Source organism: Rissa tridactyla, chromosome 6 (assembly GCF_028500815.1).
Source record: "Rissa tridactyla isolate bRisTri1 chromosome 6, bRisTri1.patW.cur.20221130, whole genome shotgun sequence".
Taxonomy (NCBI): domain Eukaryota; kingdom Metazoa; phylum Chordata; class Aves; order Charadriiformes; family Laridae; genus Rissa; species Rissa tridactyla.
Window position 1 is genome coordinate 17,300,783 of NC_071471.1, and position 21,057 is coordinate 17,321,839.

General features: G+C 51.8%; 1 protein-coding gene across 1 annotated transcript in view; it reads right to left on the minus strand.

The window, feature by feature from the left end:
* GPC1 (glypican 1) overlaps positions 1–21,057 on the minus strand; it is a 218,508-nt gene that overhangs the window by 5,033 nt on the left and 192,418 nt on the right. The window contains exons 4-8 of the mRNA XM_054205463.1: positions 10,359–10,524; positions 5,779–5,909; positions 2,659–2,778; positions 1,750–1,883; positions 150–325 (exon numbers count right to left, since the gene is read on the minus strand). Of these exons, the coding sequence (XP_054061438.1) occupies positions 150–325; positions 1,750–1,883; positions 2,659–2,778; positions 5,779–5,909; positions 10,359–10,524 (727 nt within the window). The remainder of the gene's footprint in view (positions 1–149; positions 326–1,749; positions 1,884–2,658; positions 2,779–5,778; positions 5,910–10,358; positions 10,525–21,057) is intronic.

Below are 21,057 nucleotides of genomic sequence, written 5' to 3' on the forward strand. Positions count from 1 at the left end.
AGCCCCGAGCCAAAAGGCAGGTCACCACAACCCCACTTTGCCGTCTGGGCCCAGCTGCAGGATCTGCACGGAGGCCCATGCAGGCTGGCAGGAGTGACTGCTCGGCCCCTCTCGCCTGCCGTGGACCTCTCCGGTTCTGCTAAACTCACTTGCGTCTTGGAAATCCACATCATTCCCGATGTTGGCGTTGCCCAGCCGGTTTGTCATGATCTTTAACTGCATGATTTGCTGGCGAATGGTCATATCTGGCTTGGTGATGTCCACCTCCACCTCCGGGTTGTTAATCTGATTAGCTAAGCCGTCCCCCATCACTTCAGGCAGGTAACTGCAAAGGAAGGTGACTGGTTTAGATGACTCCCCCCAGCTAAACTCACCTCACCCTGTTACAGACACCGGTGATAATCCAGCCTCTTTGAACCCCAGAGAAGGTGCAGTCAGTGGTGTTGGCTTGTCGAACAGCCTCCATATGCTGGTGTTTGCTGCGAGGCAGCCAGCTCTAGGGATGTCCGAGCCACGCTGCCATGGCCAGACCCCATCAGAGCGTGGGGCTCGCCCTGAGGCCACCTCAGCTGGCAGGAGGTGGCTGGCGGCCTTGTGGCATCACTGTCCTGGCATGGGGAAAAGCTCCTGCAGGAAAGGCTGAGGGGTTGCTCTCAGGCTGGTACCTGTGGAAAAGCTCTGTCCATATGGGAAGCTGAGGAACACCTTCATCCCCGGCCTGGTTAAACCCTGTGGGGACTGACACCCTGGGATGCAACAGGGCAAGAGGTAATGGGCACAAACTTGAGCATAGGAAGTTCCACCTAAACATTACGAGGAACTTCTTTCCTTTGAGGGTGGCAGAGCCCTGGAACAGGCTGCCCAGAGAGGTGGTGGAGTCTCTGTCTCTGGAGACATTCCAAACCCGCCTGGACGTGTCCCTGTGCAACCTGCTCTGGGTGACCCTTCTCTGGCAGGGGGCTGGACTAGATGATCTCCAGAGGTCCCTTCCAACCCTACTATTCTGTGATTCTGTGAATGCCCCCAGCCCAGTACAACCAGACTGGTCCCCAGGGAAGGTTCAGTTAACTGGCAGCTATCAACCAGCAACGAGAGCTGGGCTGCTCTCTTCGGCAGTGCCGCAGCCCATCTGCTCCTGCACATCTGCGGCACTGCTGGCAACGACGTGAAATATGGAAGAAGCAAAGGCACCGTCTCCGGGCTGGCAGAGACCAGCCCAGCAGGTCCGTGGAGAAGAGCGGAGAAAGGTGCACGTCCAGCAGCTGCCCCTCTCCCCTGACAGCCATCCTTTAACCCTCAGCCATGGGTGGGAGGTCCTTCTGCAGCTGCTTGATGTCACCTGGGTGCCTCTTCTCACGAGGCAAGAGCATTTCAGAGTAGGTATGGACAGAAAGACGCATATGCAATTCTCAGCAACAGCTCTGGAGTCTGTGGGGTAAATCCAGCCCTCCTGCCTTCTGAGTGCATGTGGAATTGCAAAACTGCTTAATTAGTGCAAAACTACACAGTTATTTCATGGCGAATGCATTTCAATGGTTAACCCTCCAACACACAGCAAAATGACAACAGGCTTGAAGTTCCCAGGTACCAGTTTTTCAGGAAACACAGCATTTCTGTGGACAGGGACAGACCTTTTGGCTCAGTCTGAACGTGTGGGGCCGGCTCAGATGATGTCTAAGTGCCTTTTATCGAACCCTCCCTCTCTCACCCCAGAACAGTGCTGTCCTGGTACCTTGACCCTCTCCATACCTGCCCTTGGTCATCCCGTTCCAACACTTGTCGTCTGCTGCTGAGCTGGCCATTACTTTTTTGCTGCACAGGCTGCCAGGCAGGGTGATCCAGTAAGTCTTGAGAGCTGTCAGATTCCCTTTGGCATCTAAAACCTGTAAACAAAGAGGATGCTCAGGGCCAGAAGAGCTCTGAGGTCCCCCAGGGCTGTGGAAAGGACAAGGATTCTGCCTGGTTTTTTTGTGTGTGTTTTGTTTTATCATCACAGGGTCTTTTTTTATGCAGACAGGGATGTGTCACCAACCTCCCCCTAAAGATCAACCCTCAACCCAAGCACCCAAGGCTGAAGGTTAGATGCTAAGGATGGGCATAAGATTAACTAGGAGAAGACCATCTTCTGGGCCATAAGAAGCAGCCTTGATGGGAGCCAGCAGGGCTCTGCCAGGGTGGGACAGGCAGGTGCCTGTGAGTGAGGAGCCTCTGAAATGTGGGACCATGGCAGATTCTGTAGCTCATCATCCATAGAATCCAAAAATCTCTGTGGAGGAGAATCTCTGGCCCCAGTATCCAGGCTGAATCGCCTGAGGCTGAATGACACCAATGGCAAGGAGCCTTTTCAGATAAGTTTGGCACCAAATCCCTTAGAAATTGGTTATCAGCAACCTAGACCCGGACCCTGTGCTGAGGCAAGATCAGATCTGCTTAGGTCATGCCGCCACTCGCTGATCTGATCTTCTTCAGACTTGCCAGCAAAGGCGATTCCGCAGCCTGTGGGGTGGTCTGACCCAAACCGCAGGACCCAGTGCTGCGCCGGCCGGGCTACTGGTGCTAGTGGTGCTACTGGGGCTACCGGGGCTCCCAGGGGAGGCAGCACACCATCACGCCTGCCCTGGCACACCGGTGGGGAGGGGGTTTTAGAAGCAAACTCACCAGCATCTCCAGTGCTTGTGCAGAGGATTTTGGTTCCAACGTGGCCTTCCCCCGCCTTTTCTTGTCCTCGCTGCTGGAGCCTTTTGTGCTGATTTTGGGATTTCCACAGCCCTGGAAAACCTGAAAAACAAACCAAACTCTCTATCCTGTGTTTCAATACTATTTCTGTAATTAATTAGCACTCCACAGTTATGTGGTTTTTTTTTTCTTCCTAAGTATGTTTATCTTTCGTACCTGCAAGATCTCCGAGATTCTGGCTTAAGGTTACTCTTGTGCCAGGATGTGTTTTCGGCACACCATAACTGGTTTTGCGCACCGCTATCAAGCAAAACGTTCAGCACTAACACAAAATTAGCACATGTTTTTGGATGAGTCACCAATGTTGGTATCAAATTATTTCTAGCAATTTTATCTGTTCTTATTGTGATTGAAAAATACAATTCTGGAAAGAACAAGATGGGAGTTGCTCACGCTCATTACAGCAGTGGTGTGGGCTTCAAGATTGCAGAGCATGTGAGCTTCATTGGTTTGGACAACAGACCGAGGTGGGACTAGCCCAATGATTCTTGTGATCTTTTGGTGCCTCCCATCATCCTAACTACCTACCCAGGTGTGCTTCGTAGCCAAAGGAGAGCAGAAACACTTTGAAGGTACAAATTATCAGATTTCACCTCTAAGTGGAGACAAAGGGTGCACTGGAAGCGCCTGTTTACCCCAGTCTCTGCATGACCAGTCCAGGCAATGACACCTCTGTTGCAGATAGCCAGTGCTCAGGCAACTGAGCCTCGCCGTGGCTGGTGGAAGGAGCGCTCAGATGGCCAGATTTAATGAAGCGTCAAAGGTCAGGAGGGCCTTTGCACTGTCAGTTTGATTCAGGAAACACCAGCCTTTACAAAGCAAGCCTTCTGATTTGAAAAGACGTCTCCAAGCTTGTTGTGGACAGCAGGGTGCTGTCAGAAGCTATTGATAAACGCGCCTTTGCACGGTGTCCCCTTAAAGCAGAGAAATCAAGACCTGGGAGAGGAGCACTGCTGGCACAGCTTGTGCCAGCTGCTGACTGCTTTTGCTAGTGGATTCTGACAGCCATCAGCAAAGTCCTAATCTAGATGAGTGCCTTCGGTGACAGCGAGTCTCATCGGTGTGTCTGAGGGACATTCAGCCTGGAAAGCCCCCTCCTGGGGTGCACTGTCCTGCTGACCAGATGGATCCCACCACTATGGCAGCTCAGCACCAAGCCAGTTTGTTCACCTCTGTCCTTTCCTCCGTGCAAAAAGCCCCACCTTGAAAACTGCATATAGAGCATTTTCAACTTGGTTCTACCAATATAAAACCAATTTGGTTTCACTGCTGTATCTTTCTTATTGGCCTATTACTGTTGATAGCAGGAAACCACTCTTTCAGGAGGTAAAAGCCCTGGGAGGTCCCCAGGACAGTGGGTCTTGTGGCAGCTCCAGAACAGCATGGTATCAAGGCGATCCTCTTGCCAGCCCAAGGGCTTTAGGTGAGCAATGCCCATTACTGATGGAAAGGACATGTGTCCTGCAGATGAGGTGATCAACAGCCTCCTGCATAGTGACAGCAGATAGACGTTTGCAGCCTTTGATAGTTCCTGACACCTGAAATCCATCAGAGAGCCACAGGGGCAGGGGGAGCGGGGTGAAGCAGGAAGAGTGCTCCGCGGTGCAGTGAACACAGGGCTCAGTACCAAAAGTGTTTCTTCCCAGTTTTGCCCCAGATCCCAGGAGAACCCATGAGTGAGGGTGTCGCTGGGTCCAAGGGCCACTTCTGGCTCTTCTCACACAGGGCAGACAGTGCCCTGGCTCCACCTGGCTCTAGGCTGGTAACGTCTGAAGCCCTCAGCTGCAGCCTGACCCTGCTGCAGCACCCTGCGGCCCTGAGAAGACTCCCAGGACTGGCCTGGGCCAGTCCCGAGCTCATCTGACAATGATATCCTTCACCTGATCACATTGCCATGCTCAAACCCAGAGCTTAGAGCTGCAGCAATTTGCAGCTCCTGACCTCTGCTACCAGTGCCACCAGCAAAGGCTGTCACATTCACCTGGTCACCAGCTCACACTGAGAAGCTTATCAAACATGCCTGGTTTCTCCAGTCAAACACCAATTAGACTATTTACTCCTTTTCATTTTACCAGATTTACTACATGCCCCTTGGAAACACCTTTCTTTGCAGATGATGCCATGTTTTCCCACATCATGGGCTTCTTTCATGTGGACAACTTCAGTCTCACGTAACAAGGGCAGAAAGAATATGGCCTTTCATGTCAGAAAAGAAACCGTGTACGTGGATGCATGCTGCTGTTAGTGCTTTGGCGTGTGCCAGTGAATTCCTGCTTGGCTAAGCAATACTTCTGGCCCTTCCCTTCTCCAAGACCCCGTTAGGACCTGCCCTGCTCCTTTCATCTGCATCTTTGTGCTAACTGTGGGATAGCTGCAGGACTTGGGGAACATCTGGGCAAAAAGCAGAAGCCCTGGAGGGCTGGTTTTGTTCCCAAAGCTTCTCTTCCCTGCAGCTACAGAGGTGATTGTGGTAAGTGGATAAATATACTAAAAATAGAAGACCAATAGCAGAGAGCTTCATGATATACTTCTTGGAAGAGAGGTGAGCATCAGGAGAGCCTGTTTTATGCTCTCCAGATGGACTGCCAGATTGCAACTCTGTCCCACAGATACAGCCTGATAGCCCAGTGTTTCCACTGCAGAACATCACCCCAAGGCAGGTTAAAGCAGCTGCCTTCTGTCACTAGGGACTGGGCACTTTCTGCGAATGCCTCAGCTCAGCCAAAATACCTCAGGACTCTTCAGACACAGAGGCTCCTGACAGCAAATGGCACCATGCCTCCCGCAGTCACTGCATATGTGGTCCCACCTTGCGTGTCTGTGCCTAAAGGAGGCTGGCTGGATGTGGCAGGGAGGAGTATTTGGAAATGCCTGAGAAGTTTTTGCCTGTGTAAGGTGGGTGGTTTCCTATCATTAAAAGAGCGGGCATTTGATCTCTTTCATCATGTCCTTTAGCTCAGTTGAATAGTGAGCTCAGAAAACATCTGGTCCTGGCAGCTACTCACGGCGTACCCTCAGCCAGGCCCAGGCACACGCTCTTACCTTGGCCGTGAGCGAATCTTTGTTTTCTTGCAAGTTAGAAATAGCTTCGGCGATCCTCATGTGAATAGTCCCTATTACAGTGTCTACGTTGTACGGTCCATCAATCCGATCAGCCACTCCGACCAGGGAATCTAGTAAAACAAGACAGAGACATCTCTCATCAGACTCTGTACAAACCAAATTAAAGTTCGTGCTCATGCTGGATGGGATAAGTTGTTGGCCCCTCAGCAGGTTTGTTGGGAGACATCTCTCCATTTGCACTACAGCCCAAGTGCTCATTTTCCTCTGGCGTGGGACAGCTGTCCCTTCCCAGCACGTAGGTAAGGCCACCCTCCGTGGCACAGGAAGAGGTCACCTCCCGCAAATGGTAAATGCAACCTGTATTCACACCAAGTGACCAGCATTTCCCGGGGTGCTACAGAAAGGAAAAATGGAAAATTGGTGCAGAAATAGTAAGTGATTCCTAGCAATACTTGGCCCTAACCCTCCTAATTCATTGCATTGTCTTCAGCAAAGCACTCCAGCCAGCAGAAAGTGGGAGAATTCGTATCAATAAAGTGCCAAAGGTACTGGGCAATAGCTTCTGTGGCAGTGAAGGAGTGAGAAAAGGAGTAATTATTCTCACCATCACCTCTGAAAGGACAATACATGACCAGTGAGGGAAATATCAGGCTATAAAGGCAGAGAAGCAGAGCAAAATTCCCACAACTAAACCAGTAAAGAGGACAGGGAGTGACTGAGCAGTGCCTCTTGCTCGCAGCTCCCCTTGTCTTGGAAAGCTCTGATGTCCACGTGCTCCTGCCTGGCCTGGAAGCTCCTGCCTGGATGGCTGCTTTGGGACCGTGCTTGGCTTACAAAAAAATTACCAACCTCTGCCTACCTCCAGAGATGATTCTCAACACCCAGGCTGGGTCTGAAATAAGGACAGCCTATATGCTCGTAGAGCTCGGGGCACTGGGGAATGCCACTGCAGAGCAAAGCTGACATCCTCGGTCTCCAGTGCGATTTAAATAGGATCTCAGGGCAGGGAAAAAACTGTGTTTGGACATCTAAGATGGGACCTTAACCAGGTCTGACTTTGCCATTCAAAACTGTAATTCTGAAAGTCACTGCTAAAGCTGCTGCTGCCTCAGTTTCCTACCACTTGTGCTTTAGTAGCCCGGAGGCCAGGCCAAGCTTCATCAGCATTTAGGGACTTGGCATCCAGTTACGTGTGACCTCAGATGGCTCCAGTGTGGTCTACGTCTCCTAGGGCACACACCAGAAACCTCCTGGCAGGACAAGGGGTCTGTCTGAGCGCTGGGGTGGCCTGTGCTCATCTGGAGCAGAAAGTGCTTCATGTTCCTGTGGCCTCGCCACATGGAAGAAAACAAGTGTGATGGCTTCGTGGTGGTTCTTCTCTACACAAAGAAAGTCAAATCCCAGGGTCAAGGTTGGAGATCTGTAGCATCTGTAAATGGAGCTATTCATTAAGAGTGATTAATTCTTCTGTCCGAAATCCTGATACCTCACCCATCAGCCTGGCAGGAGGCAGTCAGAGCAGATGGTGTGATGTTGCAGAAAAGCTTATTCAGCACGAGTTTGTGGTGCCGACATTAGTCAGGAACAATAAAACCACCAGGTGGATTACAGCTGGCACTTCAACAGAGCATCAATAAAACCTGTCCTTCAACCTTCACCATCCCACAATCTGTATTGTCACCTGTGATACCGTTTTAAAGGACTGACACTTATCTTTGGGCTGCACAGCAAATTTCCTTAGAGCAAGAGTCCAGCCAGGTGAGGCACAACCATGGACTGTCACTTCAAACCTGCTAGGAAAGTGTCCAGTCCCTTGCCTGGGCAAGCCAGCAGGACTCGGCAGAAAGACCTCAAAAGGCCTCCACGAGGTATAGGTGAGGTTTGTGAAGAAGCATTAGGTCCACAGTGGACGTAGTGTGTTAATAACAAAGGTCTGATCCTGAGCCTACTGTTGTCAATTTAACAGCACGCTCAGCCCTCGCAAGTGTGTTCTCTCTGCTGTTACATGATGGATGTTCAGACCCTGACAGCTCTCAGGGAATGACCAAGCTGGGCAAAGACTAGACGAGGGACAGCACAAACTCACAGAAGATACCAGATCATGCCCACAGGGCTCACAGTCCCAAAGCAGGTCCAGGGAGGGCTCAAACCTCAGCCAGCCTGGAGCATGGGTCACATAATACTCTTTGCTTGGGTCTATAATATAGGATTTAACAACATGCAAAGTCACAGCTTGGAAACATTATGTATTTATTTTCAGCTCTTCAAAAAAAGAAAAAAGGTTTTGCTGGTTAGCTTGAGCAAGACGGGAAACAAGGGCCAGTTTCCAAGTTAACGTGCTCTCTTTTCCTGCCACACAGTCCTATGGCAGCGCTGATTTCTAAAGCTAAACATGCCATACGAGGGGGTAACATCTTTTTGTATTCTGTGAAATAACATCTCCTGCGCCATTAAAGAGCTCGCAGTTTAACTTTGCTGCCACTCAGGGGTTGCAGTGTCACCTTCGAGACTGTATTTTCCAGACAATTTTAGCTTGCAGGGGCGCTAATGTTGCGATACAGACATTTATATCTAAAGCTGCACCCCCAAATTAGCGATAAATTCTGTTGAACCACTTACTATAAAAATCTCCCTGAATTTGACCTGCCCTAATTTGTCAAACTGAAAGAGTAACTCTGTGTTTAGCGTAACAAAATCCTCTCCAGCTACACAGAAGGGCCTGGAGAAGGGTGAAGAATGGACAGTGCCAGCGAACTGCTACCTCTGACTCTACGTCTTGCTCCAGTCCTTGATCAGACTGTGACCTCTGACACTAAAATGTACAACGGCAATTTGAAAGAAGCTCCAATTTCCTCCTAGCCGTCACCCCTTGACAGTGTCTCTTGGGGAAGAGGAAGCCAGAATAAGTGCAAAATGCACCCGGAATTGCCTCCCTGTCAATCAAGGAGAGCTGCACGTTGACCTTTCAGGAGACGGGCCGTCATCCTGCCAGGAGAGCAGTGACAGGTAACAGTTGGCTTGCTCTGGCCAGAAAGGCCAAAACGCCATCAAAGTCCTGGCGTAAACCCTCGGGGAAAGGAATATTCCTCCCCCTCTTTGGCAGCAGCCTCCCAAGTCGCTCTCATGGGGAGCACTTCCAATTAGCCACAGTAAGTTGCCACTTGGTTCGTTAGCCCCCAGGGGGAGGCGGGCAGCTGGCCAACGCACCTCACTGAGCAAGTGCATTGGCCCCTGTGTGCAGCGGTTTGATATTTATTTTGCAATGTCCCTTGAGAGGCAGATGACACCCCCTGAACTTCAGCAGGATTTTCACCATTAACACCACCACACGTCAACCCTGAGCCAGCCTGTCGGGCTGCAGCTGGCCAGTGAGCTGGTAGCCTTGCTGGCCAGGCAGCAGGTGCCAAGGTAAGGGAAAAGGCCAAGCCCAAAGCTCATGTCCCCTGGTCCCTGCCTTCCATGAATCCAGACAAATATCAAGGCTCCCTCAGGTCTCAGACCATTCCAGGTCTAAACATAAAACCTGGGAGAGAAAGAGGAGCTTGCCGGGTGATGCTCTGTGGGCACAAGGAGGAGCGAGAGCTCTACCACTGTTAACAGCCTCCCCTGATGGACTGCAGGTGGGGAGAGGATGTGTGCTGCAACAGAAACACATAATTTTCTAAACACAGACCCTCACCAGCCTTAAACCACGTCCATCCGCTCCACAAGTCACTCTCAGCAGTAGTTCACATTTAAACTGGGAGCCACAGGCTTTGGAAAAACCATCCGAATGACACCCGAGGTCTTCTTAAAAGGGATGCCCGGGTCTGAGGAGGCAATGCAGAATTTCCTGCAGTAACACCTGGTTGAAGTTCTCCGGCCTGCGTTGCACAGGAGATCACACCACCACGGTGGTATTTCTGGCTTTAAACTCAATGAAATGGACACCTTTATACACATACAACCCACTTTAAAATACCCATCATCTTAGCTGAGTGACAAAACAAAACCGAAATGAGCTCTTTTCTTATTTAAAATACAAGTCTAATTTTGCCATTCCTGGTGATGCCACGCATTTGTTTAAGACACCTCTTTCTGTTTAGCAGTACGTGACTCTGATCCCTTTGCTCTCCACCCATGGGAAGAGTTTATGGCTTCACGTCTCTAGACTACCTCCCAAGGCGGGCAGCAAGTGCTTCTCCTGTGCTCTCACAAGCACTCTGGCAGGGATGAGGAGGCAGCTCTGACAGTGTATGGGTGGCAGGATCTGTCCCTCAGCTCCAACACTTGGGAGGGAAGGAAGAATTGCTTGAATGCAAAGTGTGGGCAAAGCCAAACGAGCACAGGCAAGACGAAAACTCTTTAAGCCCTTGTTAGCCAGCCCAGCAGTGTCCTTTCTAACGGTGTTAAAGCCCAGCAAAATGTGCAATAGTTTCTATGTGTCAGATCATGGACAGAGAAACTGTAGTGTAAAAGAGCCTCCAACAGTCCTTGCTTTACTCGCCAAACACTGCCTCCGAGAGGTCAAAAGGTGCTGTGAGAGGCAGCTGTGCTGCAGCAGAGGAAGGACATCTTACCCATCAGGTACTTCCACTCAGTGTTCAGGTCCGCTTGGTTGGCCAGGCAGCCCTTCACGACGTTCAGGCAGTAGTTGTTGCACGGCTTCACGCTGGACATGCCCCGGCAGTGCGGGCAGTACATCAGCTTCATGATGGCACGAGTGCACTCGTGGCTGAGAGATACCTGCCGGAGACAGATGGGAGTCAGGCAGGCAGACTGGTCAGGGGGGCATGTGGGCAAACTCCCCCTTTCCCCCGGGTGAAGGAGCTTGGTGTCATCTGAAAGGCAGCATGGTTCCCTGAGCGCATGGCTTCCCCTCGCACTGCCTCTCCTTCCCACCACCCTTCCTTGGGTGTCAACTCTGTTGGAGGGATGGCACCTCCCAGGCAAATGCTAGTTTCTCAGGCTGTGTTTGAACCCAGGGCTCTGGGAAAAACCCGTATGTGGGCACCATCCCCCTTCCAGCCAGGTCTGGTGCCTACAAGGACAGCCAAGGCTGTCCACTGGCTGTAACCATCACCCTGACACATGGTGCACATGTGTCCCTGGAGCCTCTGCAACCAGTGCCACCGCTGTGCCCTTTCTACAGGAAGGGTTTGTTGTTACTGCCCGGCAGACACAGATGCACAGATGTCCCACCACAAACTGCATCTCCAGCTTCCCGGAGGGGACGCACAGCGGGGGCCTGGACATGGAAAGTTCTCAGCTGGCATCTTTGGAACGGAGAATGGTGTTGGGGGAAGACTCGAACAACTCCAAAAATACAGACAATTGTGAGCACTCGACACTGGGAAGTGATCGCTCTCTGAAAGCACTTCAGGAGCTGCAGGCAGCCGGCAAAGCGGGCCAACACGCTGTGCCAGCAGCTCACAGGCACCGCGCGGGCAGCTGATGCTTTGCACAGATGACTCTCGAGGTGGCTTTGTCGCCTTTAATTAAACCACCCTGGTCCCATAAGCAACAAGGAGCCAGCGCAGGTGCAGGGCCCGGAGAGCAGGGCAGCTGCCTCTGCAGCACAGCAAAGCCCCCCATGACTGTCAGCCACGGGACAGTGTCCCCCTCCGACTGCCACGGGCAAGGGGCTGCCAGCGTAAGCTGAGGGAGGAATAACCACCCGGCAGACCCCGCAGAGATGCTGGCAGAGCTCAGCGCTCCCCCGTCCTGTTGCTAAAGTGTTTTCTCCTTTGTGGTCTTTTTCCATCTTCGCTCAGATCCATTTGCAATTCCCTTGCCATTCTTTTAAAACCATTTACAAAACTAAACTAAAGTGTTTACATGCAAGTCTGCCTTGGGACCAGGTACTTGGCACTCACAAGGAGCCCAAAAGGGGAAAAGTGATGGAAGGGGCAAATCTCGACTCCGAAAAATCCCTGAGCCTCAAGCTGCAGCTGCAATGCTGAGAACTGCCCCGATCCCTTTATAACGTGTGAAAAATACTTTGAATATGGCATTTTAAGTTTCTTTTGGGGGACTCCAGAAAGATTCAGTTCTGAGGTAGGAGAGTGTGAATGTGCCGAGCCCACTATGAGAGGTTGAGAGAGAAAATCCCTAAGCTCCCCCCCTCCTGAAACTGCCTGTGCAGTAGCACCTGGCTTCCAGTCAGCCTTGGAAAACAGATGTTGGGTGGTGCTGGGACTTCATCAGGCAGGAATACATTAAAATAACCTCGAGAGAACCTTCTTCACGACCAGGACAAACATTTCTAGGTCTCAAAGAGAGAACCCAAACGGAGACCGCTTCCCTGCCTTGGCAGCCAGAGCAAGCCCTGAGATGCCTGTGCTCCTCCAAGGCTGGAGGGGTTGAGCCTCGCTGGAAGCGTCAGGCACAACAAGGCTTCATTCTGCTTCCTCAGCGAGCTTTCTGCCTCCTTTCTGGGACAGAAAGCTGCTCCCGGCTGCCATGCGGCTCCGCTGCCAGGAGATGGAGGCTTTGTCCCACCGCACCGCACGGGTGCCACAGGCTTCATCCCCGGGAGAAGCCAGCGAAGGCACAGCCGTCTGCCGCCTCCGTGATCTGAGAGGGGATGCGGAGGGGCAGGCAAACAAAAGAATAGCTTATTTTTCATCTCAGCCTTTCAATAACCATGACTGAATAGCGATTGAAAAGACAACAGGTAAGAGCACGTTGAACACGAACACAGGCTATAGCTGAAGACCTTCCGAAACCAGAGCATTTACACCGAAACCAGGAGACGCAGCTAGGAAGAGATTTAGGAAAGGAATTACAGGGTGACATTCCAACCACAGCCTGTAACCTGTGCAGGCAATCAGGTCCCCAACACAACTTTGTCTCTGTGTTTTACCTGCACGCCCCGTCACCGCTTGTCCCGGCTTACCCAGCCGTGGCCATGGACCGTGGCAACCTCGCACAGCACAAACCGGGGCGGCAGCACCCTGAAACGTGGGACTTTCTCCAGCACTGATGAGCACCAGGGAGCAGCCGGTGGTTTGCTTGCACCCACACACATCCATGGGAGCACTGTGCAGCCTTCTGGAGCGGGGGGAGCTGAAGTGCTTTGGCTGGGAAGCGGGAGCGCAGCATCGCCTGCGCGGGGAACACCCCTGGGGCAGTGCGGGACAGCCATCCAGTGGCAGAGAGGACAGCCACCAGCAGCTAGAAAAGAAAGCTATCTGGTACCCTGCCAGAGCCCGTGGGGGACATGGAGAGAGGCAAGTGACAGATCTTGGCTCAGAAAAGCATCTCCGACAGGCTTAGCTTTAAAGTACAATCGAAATCCAGCAACTGTAGTGGAGCTACCCAGGTGACCACAGTGAGCCCGTATTTAAACGAAGCCTGTGACAGGCCCAGTGGGCTTTTCACAGGTATTTCTGCTTGCAGAATTTATCCTGGTCCCTGCATTTATTCTTGTGCATGTCTTTTTCCAACAAAACAGAACGACGAGGCTGGATGGGGCTTTGAGCAGCCTGGTCTAGTGGGAGGTGTCCCTGCCCATAGCAGGGGGGTTGCAACTAGATGATCTTTATGGTCCCTTCCAACCCAAACCATTCTATGATTCCATGACCTTCACACCCCGAACACAGCAGTCCCTCGCCCACTGGAGACTAACGGTGCGGGGCCACCCCGTGTCCTGCCACCATGCAGAGCTGCAGAAGGGGGGTGGCAGCGGGGGGACCTGCTCCTCAGTGCCCACCTACTCCATCTGGCCTCCGTCACGACTGGCAAGCGTGGGCAGCTGCCAAGGCTCCCCGTGATGCAGACAGCTGCCTGCCGTCCTGCAACTCACCTCCCTCTGACCCCCCCACAGCTGTCAGCCTGCCAACACCCCCTGTCCACGCTACACTACACTGTCCACGCTGGTGCCCACAGAGCAGCCACCTCCTGCCCATGCAGCTCTTGTGGGCTGCTGCCACCTGCCTTGGGGCAGCGGGTGACGGTGGCGCCTGAGGCTCAGGCTCAGCTCCTGAGGGTCTGAGGGGAAAAAGAGCTGCTTTTGCACCTCAGCAAGGATCATTTCTGGATGTCAGAGAGGAGCTGTGTCTGTACCACCAGCCTGTCACTCTCGCAAGGTGGCTTTGTCTCCCGGAGGACGATGGAGTGCCACACAGCCCCAGGTGCGGGGACCCTGCAGCATCCAGGCAAGGTGGCATTCCTCGTCGCCGCTCCCCTGCCCCACAGCCTCTCCTCTGATGACGAGCAGGTGAGACATCCACCACCAGCTCTTGCTCCACTGAATCTGGCAGGTGCCAAGCGTTCAACTTAATCTCTTGGCAGAAAGGATTAGTATTAATTTTTGCAGGTGGAAGAGGCTCCACTCCCTTCCCCAAAGAACGACACAAACCCCTCCTGTTGGCAGCAGCACTCCTTTTTCACAGGCTGCAGAGGTGAACTGAGAACAGAGGGATGTGAGGGCAGAGAGGAATTTCAGAGGGCATTTTCCGCATGTTTTGCTTGGCCAGAGTTTAGTTCCTCGTTGTTCCACCCAATTATCTGGGTGCACTTCTGCTGCACACAGGACAGAGAAGAGCGAGGGCTCGGGGCTCCCAGGGCACCTCCGGGCCCTGATCCTGCACCATCCCTTTGGGGGACTTGCAGCATGTTAAGGAATGGAGTCCTTCAAACATCTCTTAGTCCTTGTGGATTAGTTTGCTGAAATGAACTTCCAGGGTTTTTTCAGGTATGCTGTATCCACATGGGGGAATCCCAGCCTGTTATGAGGGGCTGAGATTCCCTCCCCTGTAGGGATACAGCAACACAATCAGGAGAGCGCTGCAGCTCTCCTGCCTGCTCACCTCTTGGGCACAGCCAGCTCGCTCCAGCAGTGGCACCGGGGAGACCTCCTCAGGCTGGAGACGTGGGACCACGTGCCCTCCGTGGCAGCTCGTGCCAGATGAACACCCCCACAGTGAGAGCGAAGCAGTTTCTCCAGGCTGGCAAAGTCAAGACCGACCTCCACCTGCACACTGAGACCTCTTCACTTCCTTGTGCTTCTGCTTTCACCCTTCAGCCTCTAAAAGAACCTGAAACGTTATGACCTACACCCCTGCCCAACAGCTAATGGATGCCAGCTAAGACCTGGCGGAAAACCCTTCTGGCTTCCCAGCGCAGATTTGCAATAACTGCAATAAGCAACGTCCTCTGTTCATCACAGGTGGCCTGAAAGCAGGAGCACACAATCTCCTGCAGATGGAGTGAAAGCTAACATAATTTCTTCATCATTAAATGATCTGGCACAGCATGAAGACAGGACATGACAATAATTGATTTCTCTAAGTACCATCAACCTGGCCCAGCCTGTGGCTGGCTCTCCTTTAAGGAGACATGGTTCTCCTTTAACTTTAGTGGCACCTATCATCTTTTCTTAGCTCAGTGACCTAGAAACTGCATTAAGACGTCAAGAGAACATGCACAATACATTGGAGATGCCATTTCCCAAGGATGTGAAAAAAAATTATTACTGAGAGAGATGGCTTGGAGCCAGGGCACTCCTCAATCAGTCGTCAGAGGTATAAATAAATACACAAAGAAGAGCTAAGCCCAGCTTAAAAATACATTGTTCCTACGCCATTGCTCAGTTAGAATCCACATACTCTATTCTGATCCTAGTGACATCAGTGGGTACAGTCCCTTAAAATGTAAGCCTAGTGATGAAGTGATAAGGAAAAATTATTATCTTCTAAGATATACCCAAAATAGGGGAAAAATTGGTATTGCGCAGTAAATCTTTTTAATTAAAACCACTTTACAGCTGGGGCTACATTCGAGCGGCAATGAGGTAATGCAACGGGAACAGGTGGCTGCCTCATAAAAAGCCCCGTTCCACCATAAGCGCTGACATTTCAAGGAGGTTGTCATCAGGTATTACCCCGCGACTGCGGCTCGTAGCAAGAGCCGAGCTCTGCGCTTTTCCGTGGCTACTTTCCAAAGAAAGCCCGATGTGCCCGGGCTTTGTGGATGGAGCCACTCGACCAGATGTGAATTGCTGGAGGCAAGCGCTTTGCCAGAGCAAAAGACCTCTGCAGACTCTCTTGTGTGGTGTCTGGGACGGAGCTGGAGCTCGCCTGCCGGTTTGCCCAGCTCACGGCACAGTCGGCCAGTGCCACTGCTGAGCTGGGCCACTATTTGGCACCGGCGTTTGCACAGCAGCCAATGGGCACGTGTAGAGATAATATGACAGAAAATTGAGAACGTATAATTCTCAGCATTCGGAGTGCCACTGGTTTCCCTAATTTTTTTCTCCTCTTAAGCAATGTTTAAATCAATTACAGTAAAATTAATGATTTTTGCAAGCAATTTGCAGAGAGGATGGGCTGGGGGATTAGTCGCTAGCTGGGTTCTGTGCCACCCCCCAGCCAATTCAGAAAACAGTCAGTGTGAAAGGCTTCTAACAAAAAAATAAGCTCCTGCCATGTATTTTATGAATATGTTTTCCAAGCAGAGAATCACAGAAACAAAGAAGGCTCAGGGAGAGGAAGCAGCCACCTATTCTGTCTCCCTGCATTGAGACACATTTGAGGAGAGCCAAGTTATCCTTCATATTACCTAAAACATAACTTCAGAACAGTTATAAGCTTTCTGAAGCGAAGACACAGGGCAGCAAAACTACCTGTAGAAGGGGAAAGCACTCAGCCCAAACAGGCGAGATGCTCGAAGGACCGAAGACACCTGAGCGCAGACAGTTCTTGGGACAGCCGGGGCTTTAGTCTCTCTAGGACACAAGGCAGCTGGGCAGCGCTCTGCTCAAGATGGGCTAGATTATTCCAGAACACAGGAAAAAGCCTTCTTGTCCTTCCTCTGTGCCTTTAAAGAACAAATCAAATTTGTGATTTGTGTCTTCAACCCAAGTTACCCATCTTTGCGCAGACAGACATGCTCACACACAACACAAGCACGTTTTACAGAGCTGTGGGACGCTTCTCTCTCAGACCCACCACTACCTGTTCTTTCTCTCACTAAAGCACCTTCCCAGGTTACATGCTGATGCTCCAAACAACACCCACTGATTTGTAGACCTCTTTTCAGCCTAAGGTTTGGTGCAAGTCACAAGGGATGCAAAAGAGGGGTGCAATTCCTCCTGGCCCGACCCCGGACCTCTCGGAATCTACAATAGCAGGAGGTTTGTTAACCGCCTGAATTGGGACATCATTTGACAGCTCACACAGAAGAACAGAGAGGTGCAAAAAGACATGTTTTCTGCTGTTACCCTACTGCCTGCTGCTTGGAAAATATTCAAGGGCCTCCAAAACAGCCTGAGTAATATCAGGGCACAGAAAGGACCATGGAAGTGATATATGAGTCTTACATGTTACCGAGTTTTCACAAGTGCCCTGTCTCTTTTAGTTAAAAGCTGCTACACCCTCCTCACTCCAAAAAACATTTTACCAAGCCAATTATTTCCTGAAAAGGTGGCCGGAAAGACCGAAGAGCGAAGTGTGGTATGCAGAGAGGAATGCCCTGGGGAAGAGCGACCATGGAGGCACTAATACTGGGACAAGCCCCATATTCATCTCCAGGAGTTACAGGGTCTTTTCCATCGAGCGATGATCCTTCTTCCCAGCTCCCTGAGTGCTGGAGAAAGGTTGAGCTTTAGGAAGCCACAGGCAGCTGGAAAAGTGTTTTAACAGCGGTGGTACCAAGCAGCTGCCGTAACAGCACGCCTGGCTCCGGCCAGCAGCGAGGGCTGAGCCCGGCTCTGCTCCTCCTGAGCCGGCAGCTGGGCTCCTCCTGCGCCCATCAGGAGGTGGCCAGGTCCTTTGGCACCCAGAACCTGCAGCCAAGCTGCAGATGCTGCTTTTGAAGTGCTGGCTTCAAACAAGGAAAAGGGAGAAAAAAAAAAAAAAAAGGCAAGCCAAAAAAAAAAAGCCAACCCCAAATCCTTTCTCCTTTTGAAGCCTGGCTTAAAAGCAAATGAGAACCTGCAGCCTAGCTGCAACGTGATGGGACGCCTCGGCCTTCAGGGGCCTTTAAGTACATCTGAAAGGCATTTAACACCAATAAAATAAGCGGAGCTCTTGCTGGTATTTTTCCTACCCCCCTCCCCTTGCGCATTCACCCCCAGGCTGCTGCGAGCCATCTGTGCCTTGCTTCCCAGGGGAACCAGGGTTAGGTAGAGGGGAGAGACTTGGGGATGGAGAAAGAGGCCTGGGTGAAAAATACAGACTGCTGGAAGTGCTGTCAAACTCCCTGGCTCATCATGAGGATTTGCAGGTCGGCTGATAGAGGGAGAAGGCTGAGCTTGCCCCTAAAGCTGTCAGTGGAGGTGTCGTTCCATGGGGTCTGTCCCCTCTAAAAATGTTGCCCAAGGGAGTACGAGGTTGGCCTGCAGGAGCTCTCTGTGGTGTGGTGTTGGCGTTCACTGCGCTGGACCACGTCCCTGACATGTGGCTGCTCTCCCGGTCCCTTCCTGGCTGTACCTCCGAGGACTCAAGGTGGGCACGGGGACCTGCAGCTCCTGACTGGGGTTTTGGTGCGATGCGGGGATAGTTGGGGTGAACACAAAATACCTCCAGACATGTCAAAATGTGCCTGTGCTAACTCTCAGGTATATTTTTTACTGTCTGAATGGCCATTCTAACCTCCAGAAGCACCAGTTAAACCCAGCAACATCAGGGCAACTTAGATTTCCAAACCAACGGATGCTTTAAAGCCCACAGAGAGCAGGCAGCTTTCTAGAGGCAGAAAGCACAGACAGCTGGAGACTTCCACAGGTTGGGTTCCGAACACAGCACCCTCGCTTACCTTCTCATGCATATTTTAAAGGCAGGTGATAAAAGTAAGGGAAGTTTTTCCCACCAGCTGTGAAAAACCCATTCTGGGATAGCGTTTAAGAGAAAACAGGTCAGCTCTTTAATTCACAGATCAGGCTGTGTGCGCTGGGAAACGCAGGTGAGTGTTCAGAGCCACAACAATTACCCCAGATCCTTCAGCTGGAATTGGACAGTTGGGATAAAGTTGTCAGCATGAAGAACAGCAGCTCCAAAAAAAGGCCAGGCAGGGGAGCGGATTCTGCGGGGCTCGTGGTGAGGAGCACTGCCGAGCCACCCACAGCACCACCGGCAGCCCAGGAAGATGCTCAGCTTGCCTTCTCTTTTATAGCAAGACGGGCACTGGGAGGACAGGTTTGTGTTTCAGCGGGGAGCTGGACGGCTCCATGATCTGCAACGTGGCAATTTCGTGTTGGGAAACACTTCATTCTTACGGTCTCCCCATGGAAGGACCCTCAAATACTACGACCAAAACCCAAGCTGGGCTATGCTGTTCTTTACGTCGCCATGCGTGCAAGCTGGAATTCTGGGCCACGAGCTCCATGCGCCGGGCCACCAGTTTCCCCAGCAAAAGGAGCGGGAGGTGCAGGTGCTCCCAGGCCTGTGGAGGCGCGGGGGAGCCGGCGCGGGGAGCAGACCCCGCTCCCTCCGCCACATGGCCAGCAGCTGCCTTCTGCATGTTTATGCCAGCCCTGATGTAATTAGCACCTTGACGTGTGTTAAATGAACCAAGCTTTCCAATCTTTCAGAATAAAACTCTAAAAGAAACAGCTGTGAGGCTGACAGAAATATGATTCTTTCAAAGTCTAATGAATTGTATAATCACTCCAGTCACTATTTTGCATCTTCCTTACACCATTGCACAGCCACGAGCCCTTGGAGCACAGGGAGTTTTAAGCCTCACCGAGCCCATCACTCGCGATACACCAAGCCTGTTTCTAGACCAACGTGAGAGATGAGAAAACGAGGGGGCGGTGGCTGTGCTGGGGTCCGGTGGCAGCGACAGGGCACGGATGACCCTGTGTTTTGGTGACCCTCTTGCTTCTACCTCACTCGGCTTAGCACAAGGCGAGGGGACACCGGGGATGGAGGCTGGTGCCAAATCCGTGCCCTTCGCGCTCCAGCAAACCCGAGCTGGTGTTAAGCCTGAGGCCAGACAGACTGCCTGGGTCCGTCCCTGCCAGGCAGGCAGCCGGTTGGCCATTTTGCAGACTCAAGAAAAAAAAAAATAAAAAAATTTTAAAAAAATGAAGGCTAGGGTAATCCAGCCAAACTGGGACAGCAAAATGGGGAGCAGTGTCAGCCCCAGCTCCCTCTGCAGCCAGCGGCAAGGACACTCCAGAGGGCAGGGACGATGGCTCCAGAAGGCAGCACAGCCTGCGAGGGACGCCAGACCCGCAGATATCCAGGGGGATCTGCACCTTCGTATTCCTGCCTAGTGCCTAACTGCCTTCAGATATGAAAATGAGAAAGATTCATGTGGATAGACAGACTGCTGCCACGCTCCTCTCCCTCTGGAGGAAAACACTGCAAGCCACCACCTGCCTATTCAACACGTTCCCCGCTCTCTTCACCTGACGCAGTTATTTCCAGCTGGTACAATTTTCAATCCTTCGAAAACCAGATTCAATTGACATTTAACCACCAGGTAAATATGGGAGACATATATCTACTTGCCTGGATTATTTCTATTATATTCAGAACACCTATGGGTTTTTATCCCCGAAGGGTTGTGATTTAAACATAATACTGGATAGAAATACTGGAAAGTAATATGTGAAATACATAAGGATGTGTTCAACACTGCATGCTCCCCATCCAGCTTGATTTGAATCTGTCCAAACAAATTCCAACTTTATTGCAAAACTCTCTCCCTAGGTTTACAGGCAGCGGCGCTGGAAAACCTCTGCAGCTGCAGGCCCCGCGGTGGGGCTGGTCCCGGCGGCTGTGCCGGAGGCTGGGCACAAGCAGGAGGAAGCCAGCGCAGGAGCTGCTGCAGAAACTAGTCCCTGAAGGTGCAAGAGCTTATTTCAGCCTGTAGTCTAAGACGGAGTTCACAGGCAGAGGTGTCTGACATACCACAGGCTTCCCAGCTCCTGGGATTTCAGTCCTCCTCCTGAATACAGCCCGAACCTGCTTGTGGCGTTTTCCAGCCTATGGATTGCCGCTGGGTCTGCAGCAGCACAAACTTTTAGCACAGGCACTGACAAGCTCATTTTCAGAAAGCTCCATCACTGATTTGCAACGATGGTAGGGGAAAAAAAACACCAAAACAACCCCCCTCAGCACATTCCAGCAGTTGTTGTCTGTACCTGGCTTGGGTGAGCTGCATCCCACCTCCATCGCTGCCAGTGACGCCAGCACCTTTGGGACCTGCTGCTCCCACTGCTTGTGTCCCACAGGGAGAACCGGCAGGACCCGTCTCACGTTACCTCCCCTCTTTTTTTTAAAGGGGAGGCCAGACCTGAGGCTGAACTCCTGGATAACAGTGTCT